Source organism: Amborella trichopoda, chromosome 3 (genome assembly GCF_054954075.1).
Source record: "Amborella trichopoda isolate Santa Cruz 75 chromosome 3, AtrichopodaSantaCruz75HAP2 v2.0, whole genome shotgun sequence".
Taxonomy (NCBI): domain Eukaryota; kingdom Viridiplantae; phylum Streptophyta; class Magnoliopsida; order Amborellales; family Amborellaceae; genus Amborella; species Amborella trichopoda.
The window spans coordinates 12,435,114-12,446,482 of NC_142338.1; the positions used below are offsets into that span (position 1 = coordinate 12,435,114).

At 39.4% G+C, this 11,369-nt stretch overlaps 1 protein-coding gene across 3 annotated transcripts in view; it reads left to right on the top strand.

The window, feature by feature from the left end:
- LOC18432590 (DDT domain superfamily) overlaps positions 1–11,144 on the top strand; it is a 31,270-nt gene extending 20,126 nt beyond the window's left edge. For 2 of the 3 annotated variants that reach the window (XM_020666272.2, XM_006842693.4), the window contains exons 10-12: positions 9,511–9,553; positions 9,687–9,881; positions 9,970–11,144. In XM_020666272.2, the coding sequence (XP_020521931.1) occupies positions 9,511–9,553; positions 9,687–9,881; positions 9,970–10,741 (1,010 nt within the window). In that variant the 3' untranslated portion in view covers positions 10,742–11,144. Of the gene's footprint in view, positions 1–517; positions 3,862–9,510; positions 9,554–9,686; positions 9,882–9,969 lie in introns of those variants that run through there. The other variant, XM_088863472.1, reaches the window with a different exon arrangement.
- The last annotated feature ends 225 nt before the right edge of the window (positions 11,145–11,369 follow it).

Here is an 11,369-nt window from a genome sequence, read left to right on the forward strand (position 1 = left end):
GCAGGTGTGCAGATTTGGGTTGCTACAAGCCCATCTAGTACCATGGACTTACACTACTATATAAGTCCATGGGCTTCTGTTATCTTTTTCCTTTTGGATATGTTGGTTTCAAACCTTGAAGTATATAGTCGGAGCCTTTATTATGTCCCAAATGTAAGGGCTGGTCAATGATATCATTCTTTCAACAATCTAATTGTTCATATATATAAAAATTACACACACACATATATGTATATGTGTTTATGTTTGTTTAACTTTACCTGTTTTGGCTCTGGCAATTCTTATGCCTGTCTCTGTGTGTGTGTGTGTGCGTGCGCGTGTGTGTGTGTGCGTCTGTGTCTGTAACATTGTGTGTGTGAGCGCACGCGCGCATGCGTGTGACATGGATAGGAATTGAAGTAAACTACCAAATCTTAGCATGATTTATAACATTCAATTTTCTCTCCAACATTACCCTCAAATGGAAAATGATATTGGGTCTTGGAATCCTTGCTAAGATTAGCTGCTATTCATATAGGAAAACCAAGGGGTGTTCTGTGGATCCATGGAACGTTTTATCAGAAATTTCCCCTTCGCTACCGAAGAAAGTCAGTGAATTAAAATCAGTCCTTGAGCAATTGATAAGCTGTTGCAGAATTGTAATATTCTTGCCTTGATTGGGTTATGTGGGCAAGATCTCTTATTTCCTATGCTTTAGATCACAATGAAGTCATCATGGTCCTTCAGTGAATTCTCTGAGAAAATGGAGACATGCTTGATAACTTCTTTGTTTTTTAGTTATGCATGCTTTGCAACAACACCCTCAAGGTGCATCAATCTGAATACTAACTCAGAATAGTTTTGTCCAGCTCTGCTTGAAGTATTGTCTTGATGGGAAACTCCATATCAGTGTTTGAAAAATCGAACATGCCTAGGAAATTGGCCAAGGGCTGGTTCTGAGTTACTGGTAAACTGGCCAGTTAGATCAGCCTAACCGGGCAAGTCACGGCCACTAAAAAAAGTGTTTAATAAAAAAAAAGAATACAAAAAAATCTAAAAAAATATGAAAAGCATATTTAAAGCATGATTAAACAAAGCACATCCAAATGAAGTAAAAAATTAGTGAAAAAAATGGATTTTAGAAAATCGATTTGTGCCTAGGCGTATTTTTGAATTGCTCAAAAAAGATGGGGAAATGTAAACATAAGTATTCATGGCCAAAACACTTTCCAATCTTTGCCAAAATGATAAAAAAAAATTAAAAACGTATTACAAACAAATCCCTTATTTTTTAGGATCTTATAAAGTATTTTTTTATTAGAATACGCGGCCGGATCACCCAAAGCGGTCAAAACTGGAACCGCCAGTGGCAGCTTCCTATCTAACCGGCCGGTTCTGAGCAGAACGGGCCTATATTGCATTCACTGCTCCATATCATAGCGAAGCCTTTGGAAGACCAGTCTCTTTGGAGCTTCTGAATGGATGTGGCAAGATTTTGGCAGATATATATCATTAAATAAGCTTCTATTAAGGGGACATGGTACATACTTTTCTACTATAAAAAGTTAGGCATATGGGTGTTTTTGTGAACTTTATTCTGAGGTTCTTTGGGTGGGTCTATTCGTTATTTCAATTATTTCTCAATTTGAGGCCTTTTGGTAAATTTAGAATCTCTTATTTGGACAGTTCAATTGGAATTGCCAAATTCACTTTGGGGTTTACATAATGTTGAAAAGTTGTGCAATTCTGGAATGTGGTAATAGGCTCCCCCTCCCCTTGTAGGCAAGTGTGAACAGTTACAATTAGGGAGAAGTCTATAATCATTGTGAACAGGTATTTAACGTCAAATTTTGCTCCAGGCAGAGAATTTTACTTCAGAAACCTTCATTTCCTTTACAAAGTTTATCACGATTCCTTACTTTGACACTTCATAATCACTTAGTGAATATTATTCAATGGTTAATTGGTTCACGCGCGCATGTCCCCATGCCCACACAAGCCTCCCACTGTAAAACTTAGTTGGACGATGATGACTGCAAGATTATCTTGCAATCAGCACCGTCCAACTAAGTTGGATGGTGGGGGCTTGTCCGCATAAAAATCGTGTCCTTCCCCATTACAGACTAGCTGAAAAATAATTATATGCTAATTCTTTATCAACTCACTTGAAAAAGCATAAATAGGTGGAAATGAGCTTGATGTTCACTATATTTCACTAGTTCCTGTAGTGAAGATTTATGCCATTCTTAAATGCATTGACCAGATCAACATTATCTCATAGCAAAGATTTGCATGTTACCTGAGAATGTTCGATTCACTGGGAATCGATTTCATGTAATCCTGACTTCTTTGTCTATATCAAGAGCAGTGAATTAGAAAGTGTCAAATGACACATTGGCAGTTAGGGGAAGGTGAGGGCCCTAGGTGCTTTGTCCATCAGGTTCCTTGCTGGTCACATGGAGGTTTAGGCGGCTGGTACCATGAAAAGTTTATTTTTTTTTAAAATATATGTTCTATATTCATTTACTTTTTTAAAAGCGAATATGTTGCATATAAAAGTGAAAAAAATTCGTTTTATATATACATCCAAGCATTATAGATTATCACGGATTTCATGCTGGAATGGGTGAAGCCGTTGGGGATGTTACAGTTTTAATCATTTTATGTGTGAATATGTTGCTCTGTGAGTGAAATTGTAAGTTGTGAGTGAGCCTGTGATTATATATGACATCACAAATAGGGCTGTTAATTGGGTTGGGTCAACCTGCCTGGTTCAAGCCCAGTTTTAGTAAGAATGGGGTTGGGGTCGTGATGGTAGCACCACTTGTGCCTCAGCTAAAGTCTAGGCTTCCATTCTCACCTAACGTATTAAAAAACCACTAACGATTTCAAAAAACGGGTAGGGGCTTGTCATCCTCACTGAATTACCCCCAAAAAAAAAAGGTCCAATTTTAGTACTCTGGTTGTCTGGTACGTGTCTAGAAATATGGACGTAACAGTTGGGTCGGGTCCGTGTCCAGCCTGGACCTATAAGCAACGATTTATGATGAGTCATCCATTATGAATTCCTCATTGGCATTGCCAATGAGAAATTATCCATCACAACATGCGTGAAACCTCCAGTCAATGTCCATAATCTATGCAAATACAATTATATAAATAGTCAAGTGCATGGCTAGTCTGGGACTTGAAGTGTGCAGAGTATTCTGAATGTTAAAAACGACTTAATAAGGACCAGATAGGAGTGAGAAGGTTTGTGCTATCCATTGCCTGTTTCAAGAACAACTTTAGGGGATGCCTAGGGCGATAGAAGATGATTCTGAGAGAGAAGAGATACAGGGAACCCCCTAAACTGTAGGTAAAATGTTCATTAGAATGAGCAAGGTTACTTAACTTTTTTTAAATGAAATTACTCCAAAAATAGAATGATCATTTCTAGAAAGTATGAGATTTGGCGAGTAAAGAATTACAGAGGACATGCTAGGGATGAACATGGGACAACATACCCTGCTATGATATAAGTCGTCCAATTCTTGTCTTGATCCTGTCAACAGCAACTAATCAGTTACTCAAGGATTCAACGTATTACTCTTTTTTTACTCTCGTTGTACAGATTCTTGTTCCACTTCCTAGTTGTCTTGTCATCCTCACTAGAAGGTTTCAAAGGCTTCCATTTATTATTTTGGATAGATTTTAAAAAGAACTGGATTATCATTTCATAGGGGCATACTTCTGTGTAAGACAGAGCGCAGCTGCCTGAGTTGTGTGGCTGGTTGAACTACCTAGGAAGGCATATTTGTTGGACATTGACCCAAATTTTACTTTGTCTGATCATACAGTTATATTGCCTGATAGTTAATTATCCAAAAAAAAAAGGAAAAATATTACCTTGATAGTTTTATGGGTGATATTCAACATGGCTTGCCGGTTATGTGAAATGATACTACCCTTATATGCTCATTTTTAAATGCGAGTCTTCCCAAGGGTAGCAGTTGAATGGTTCCTTATCGCTTGGCAGGAACATACCAATCATGATTGGATAGATCTCACACTTAAATAATATCCTGTTTATATTTAAATTTCTCTTACAAGATCAGATGAGGTGGAATTTGACATTTACTATGGGATAGTGGATTTGGGGATTGTGCATGTGTAAATACTATTGACAAGCTATAATGAATCCCCTATAGAAATACTAGGTATGTTCAGATGGTGTATAAGTTGTGATTAGTGAGAATTTCTAGGCCATGCCCAGATAAATTTGTCTTGGTTGTGGGGCCAATATCTACATGTCAGCCCCGCTTATATGATAGTTGCCACTTTTAGGTACAAGAATGTATTTTGCCTTTGTTCCTAGTAGAGCGATTTGGTAAAGTGAGTTTTTCACTGTAGCCATACATCCTTTTGTATGCTTCCATGCAACAACTTGTCTACCCTGGGGTCCTCGCTCTGCTTGTTTGTCCATATCTCTTGATGCGACTCTGCATTTGCATCTTTTTTGCGAAGAAAGAGGATGGTCATCACCATGTTGTGGGATAGATTCTGATTTTCTCCTATTGTGGAAATGGGAATGATGAACCTTCCTAAACCTAGATTCAAGGGATATCGGAAAGAAAACTTGCTCAGTGGGTGGCCTTGCCCTCATCTGGTGTGTCAGGTGGCATGTGGGTTGTATGGAATACAAACTACCTTGATAAAGAACAGACATAAAGGGGCATTTCTCCATTCCGGTTAGTTTTGGAGAGATGGCATCAGGCTTCAAATGGATCTAGAGTGCAGTTTGCGGACTAAACAAGCTCAATCAAAGAGAAGAATTTTTTAAGGAACTGGATCCTATATGAACTTTGGCCTTGCCATGGTGTATTAGGGTTGATTCCAATGTACCTTTACAAAGCTATAAGAAAAACAGAGATAGGATCATGTCCACCATGGAAGAGTTTTTGCGGAACAGACTGCTTTTTAAACATGCCTCTTTATGGAGCCCTATTTACTTGGTCAAACCATTCTGAAGATCCAATTCTAACCAAACTGGACCAATAGTTGTATACCCAGACTGGGAAGCCCCGCCCAAATGCCCTTTGAAAATCATTCCCAGTCAGCCAGACGTACCAAGTATCCTAGATATATACCTAATTTTTTAGGTGGACCCAGACCTTTTTTTTTTCAAATTAATGCGGTGGGAGGTGAAAGACATTCCAGTTGGTGGCAATCTTACTAGATTTCACAATGGCTGGTTTTAAGCTATACTCCAAGTAGAGATTATCTGTATGGAATAGTGAAGTATTGGGACATACAATAAACAAGAGGGTCATGATATTAGGAGAAATACAGAATTGGGATCACATAAAAGAAACATAACATCTTGTTACCAAAGAAAGGCATGCAGATCTGAGGCAAAATCTGAATTCCGTGAACTTGTTAAAGGGAAAGATCTTTTGGAAGTGGGCTGGAGTGAAGTGGCTGAAGGGGGGGGGGGGGGGGACAAGATGTTTTTCAGAAAACAGCCCAACAGCCCTCATAGACACAACAACCTGATCTAAAGAATCAAAGTCTATGGGAAACAATATGATGAGAAAGAAGGGATACAGGAAGCAATTATCCACTTCTTTAGGAAGCTATTCTCATCCCAACCACAGTGGGGTTTAATGGATTGTCTCAAAACCAAAAGGATTGGCTGGAGTCAATGAGAAAGAAATCAGGAAAGCTGCTTTTCAATTAGAAAGATTCTTGCAGGAGTTCTGGGATCTATTTGGGGATGACGTGATGGTTATGATTAATAGATCCCATAACAAATCAATCATTCAGAAGGGGATGAATGCTACCCATATCACCTTGATTTTGAGATTTAAAGGGGCCGAAAATTGCAAGGATTTCTGGCCCATAAGCCTCGTCAACAGTGCCTACAATATCATGTAGACAAGGTGCTTGCTTCAAGGCTTCATAAGGTCCTCCTTAGTGTCATATCCTCTGCACAATTCGTCTTTGTTGAGGAGAGAGATCTTGGATGGGCCATGATAGTGAATGAACATGTAGATGCCTGATGCAATACCACAAAAACCTGCCAGATTGGTAAGCTTGATTTGGAGAAAGCTTATGACCATGTCCAATGGGAGATATTGGATAATATTGAAGAGAAGATGAGTTTTTGGGGAAATATGGAGGGCCTAGATACCTGCTTGGATATTCATGGCCTCCTTCTCTGTACTCCCTGTGGCTTCTTCCTTTCAAGTAGAGGATTGGACAGCGGAACCCTCTGTCGCCATTCTTATTCACCATCATTGAGTCGAATGATGGAAATGATACAATACTGCAATGTAATGCAAGAATTCACAGAGGTGGTATTATAAGCCTTTTTTTTTTTTTTTTTGCAACTTCCTTGTAAACTTTGTAAGGGGGCATTCTTATAAGCCCATTTTTTGGTACAGGGTCTGTTGACCTATTTTTTACCAAGAGTCCCATCTAGAGGGTACTCTTGGATCAAAACCTAAACTGTAATCTATCTCCCTATAGCAATACAAAAGTCAACATTTCTCAAAAAAAAAAATCACAGAGGTGGTGTATTCCCAAGAATCTCCAACTTACAATACCCGGATGATGCCCTGATTTTCTGTGACCCATCAGAGCAGCAAGTTGATGCATTGTAGTTATTTTTTGCAAATGCTTTGAATTGGCATGAGGCCTCCCAATTAATATGACAACAACCATCTTAAAGGGTGTTAGGGTGGAGCAAGAGATGTTACAGACCATCGGACCCTGCCAAAAAGAGTGGGTTGCAAAGCTGAATCACTACCACACAAGTAGTTGGGGCTGGCTTTGCATTGGAAAACCATGAATGGCACTATGGGTTACAATCGTAGAAAAGTTTCTAAGTATTTCATAATAATTGTCGGTCGAATAACTTTGATCAAGCCAACGTACCAGGGTGTTATGTCTTTATTCAATATGCCAATGAAGTTGCTTCACAAAATCTATCAAATGTTGTGAGAATTCCTTTGTAAGGGTTCGATAAACCAGCAGGAATTTCATTTAGTTAAATGGAACTCGTTGCGCCAAATAAAAGCTATGGTGGTCAGCGGATCAAGAAAATCGAGGAATTCATCATAGCACTGTTGGGAAAGTAGCTATGGAATCTATCTGTGGACTGATTTTCTGATCGAACGGAGATGTGTAGGAGCCCCTCTCGAGAGCTGCCATTTTTGTTCTCCCACTCCAGTTTTCTGAGGGACTACTCTCTCCCATGGTTTAGCACGTTTATACGGAGCTCCTGACTTTTGGGCAGTCATTTTGATGATGTTATCATATACTGTTTGATCATGATTTATGTTGGGGATGTGGAAAGTTTTCTGTTGGCTGCGTACCTAACACAATCCTCCTTTCTCATCAACCAGCAATGGTGGAGTCAGTCATTTTGGTGATATGTACATTTACATATTAATTTTTAGCCCTTGATAGGGAAGAATGGAGGAGCAAGATTCATGTAGTCGACCCCCTAAATAATTGGGATAAGGCTTGGATGATGATGTATAATTATATATTCATTAATACAATGAAATATTTCCTTAAAACAAGGTGGCCATGAAGATATGAGCAAGGAGGTCAGCACTTGTGGGCAACCATCATAGACCAGAAATATGATTCTCAGGAAAATGGATGACCATTAGAACAACAGACCATGGCAATCAAACTCCCAGGTATGTGCAAAAATGTACTCTGCTAGAAATCAAATTTACAGTTTTATTCAGTTCAAAATAGGAAATGTGCATAGGATTAGGTTTTGGAAAGATCTTGGGTTGGCCTGGTACAGTAGCAGAGTCCTTTCCACAACTCTGTCATAATGAATCCTCTGTTACTGAGAGCTTCAAGGAACATAATGCCGCAGACTTGGATGAAATCTCAGAGGCTGCAAGGCTGAAGAGTTCTGTGGGTTCATGCAGTTACTTATGAAGCTGCAACTCCTAGAAACATGGAGGATGTGATAATTCAGAGTCTGTATGGAAAGGGCAAATTCACAGTCAAGTCATTTTATTGCTAGTTGGTGGAATCTGCACTACACCCCAGAACAGTGAGGAGGGCATGGAACTTTAACAAACTTTTCATGTGGATGAAGTCCTTGCCATTGACCACATTCAGCACAAAAGCATGCCAGTATCTGACATATACATCATGTGTCAGGAAGTTCAAGAAATTGTTAGTCATCTCATATTGCATTGCAGCAAGAAATCATTTGAGTTTACATGGGTTGCACTGAGCAATTTTGAGGCTCCCTTCAGAGAATGGTTCACCCCAGAGATTCCTTGGGAAGCCCTAATATTGTGGAGGCTTTCCATGATGGCCATCTTCCATTTGGATCAAAAGGAAGAAGAGGACCATTGAACTTGTTTATAGGTGCTTCAAGCACAAAGAAGATCAGGGTCTACGTGTATCTCATGGGCACTTTTCAAAAGAGAATTTTCGGGCTGCTCATTCTCAGATTTCCTCAATATCATAGATTCTCAAGTCTCAATGAGATGGAAGATCAGGTGCTTGGAACCTCTGGCCAAAGGGACCATCAGTTGAATTGATGGTAGTTGTTTAGGAAACTCAGGTCCTTCAGGTGTGGGATGGATGTTTCAAGATCGTAGTGGTGAAGTTCTCATCGCATTCTGCAGTTTTGTTGGGGTTGTCGATTCCAATGGAGCAGATGCCATCTCCCTCCTCTCAGGAGATTGTGTCCTGAAACCATGTCGGATTCAATCATCTTCTAAGGGATTCAACTAATGTTATAGCTCAGGCAAAAGGTGATTCAAAGGTCCCATGGAGGATGACCAAATATTTCAATGAAATTTGTGATAGATCTTTAGTTATACAGGTAATTTTTGTGTGCCAAATCGGGAGTACGTAGGACGGAGTTCTTGCATCAGTATCAGTTTTTAGATCAATCTTGCGACCCCGGAACTCTGATTCTATCACAGAGTTATAAGATTTACATGATTCTACATTAATAAAATCCAAGTTACCAAAAAAGGAAAAAAAAAGAAAAGATTTTGTATTTCTCTTCTCTCTAGTTAAGTGGATGTCTTTTAAATGTACTACTCCTCATTTCTTTTTCTGCATTGTGGATGCTACCTATCCTAGTGCTTGATGGATAATTTAACTCTCTCTCTCTCTCTCTCTCTCTCTATATATATATATATATATATATATATATATATATATCTGTCCTAGTGTTTGATGGATAATCTCTCTCTCTCTCTCTCGCTCTCGCTCTCTGTCTGCATCTGTCTGTGTATGTGTGTCGTGTTTTGTGTGTGCACACGTGCGCATGTTTGTGTATTTTTTTGTGTTCATATGCATGCCCATGTGCATGCATGCGTGCGTGTGTACGTTGTAGTTTCCAATTTTTTTTTATTTTTTAATTTTTTTAAAACCTACTGGTAGCCTACCTCTATATGAGTTCATAATTAATTAATTTAAATGCGATTTGCTAGTTAGAACTTGTGAAGTATAGAACTTTGAACTTAGCTTATCTTTTGGCTCTTTCTGGTATCGCAGATGACTATGATCGGTCCATCAATGAGGCAATCAAAATTACCAAGTAAGAATTCTCCTTGGCATTTTTGAAAATTTCCATGTTGGATTTTCTCTTCATAGCATTGAGTGCAATTATACTAAGTCTAATTTTCTGCTGGTGTTCTTCTCTAAGTTTTGATGCCATGTTAATGTTTTAGGAAAGGGCAACCTACTCCTGAGCCTGTTCCAAGGAAAGAAGTGGTCAGGAAGCCTGAAACTTCAACTAACGGTAAAGTAAATGGGGGTTCTTTACATGTCCCTCTACAGAATGCTTCAAACGATACCTTGTCCCCAAGGTCAACGGATGATGAAGATACAGATGTTGAACAGAACTTTGGTCCCCTGGATCGCAGGTACAATCTTGTCCAATGAGGCAAATCAGTACCCCATCTGAATTGCCACCACTGAAAAAATTAATGTTTAAATTTTATGAAATTACAGCAATCGGCAGAGGAGACGGCCACAACGGTATTCAGAGAGAGAGTTTGTAGAAGCTGTCTCGGATAATGAGGCGGATTTTGACAGTGATGAAGAGATAGTGGGGGAGGCAATCTATGATGAGGAGTACCTTCGCACCCGAAAACATAAAAGGGCAGCCTCGAGCAGCAGTTCTGAAGGCGACGAAGAATACAAATGGGATGAAGAAAATGCTGATGAGGAAGAGGAAGAGGAAGAAGATGAAGAAGACGTTGATTCTTTAAGTAGCAGTGGAGAACTTGACATAAAATCCAACAGGCTTTCTAGGAACTCTGATCAAACATGGTCCAAAAGGCGCAGGGGTATGAAACTGAGATCTGTTGGTGAAATACAGAAGCAACAGTCGGGTCTGAGACGTAGTTTAAGGGCCACACGAACTCGCATTGATTACAGACAATATGAGCTTTCTGACTCCGAAACTGAGTCGAGAAAGATTGACAAGTCTGCTAGTATTCATTCTGATGATGGAAGCAATAATAACCGCCCCCCTCTAGAGGATGACTCTATGGGAAGCGAGGAGGATGAGAACAAGAATTTTAATGAACCCATCATTCTAAAACCCAGAGAGAGCATATCAGAAACCCAAGAAAATGAGTCAATTCGTAGCCCCACCTCACAAGAAGCCGGTAACTCAAGGAAACGCCGGTTCTTGGATTTGAATGAGCTTGCTCCAGGTGGTGGATTCGATGATGGACCCAGCACAGTTACTAGAGATCAAGAGGAAGACAAGGATTAGATACAACAGGGAAGTTAAAAGTGAAGCGCACATGCATATTGTTAAAATGGGGAGCTAGTATTTATGGCGACAAGCCTTTGTGCTTTGGAAATGCCCAAGGTTGGGTCTGAAGTGGGAGGTGTATCATGAGTCGTTTGGTGGCCCTTTCCTTGAAGGATGATGTTACATTGGGTCGATGTGGTGGTGACGGTGACCCTTAGTAGTTGTAATCTACTCCGTTGATTTTTCGGCAGAGTTCAAATGAACGCTGAAAATGTGTAGATAGTCATAGTCTCTTTTAATGTTCTTACCTTTTCATGCAATCTATTATTAAATGCCCATCTTTGGGGCGTCTTGTGATGTTGGTGCTAACCGTTGTACTGAAGTTGAAAAGACAGTAATGAGAATCCTGTGGGCTTTGAAACACTTTTCCAAACAATCCTCTCCTCTCCTTCCAACACACGATGTACTCTCTCTCTCTCTCTCTCTCTCTCTCTCTCTATATATATATATATATATATATATATATATATATAAATAAAAGGTGCGGTTTCTATAAGGTTGCAACCTTAAACAATCCAAGGCGCATTTCAAAGTTTTATCGTAACATGTAATTTTGGTGAAAAAATTCTTAAGATTATCCCAAAAT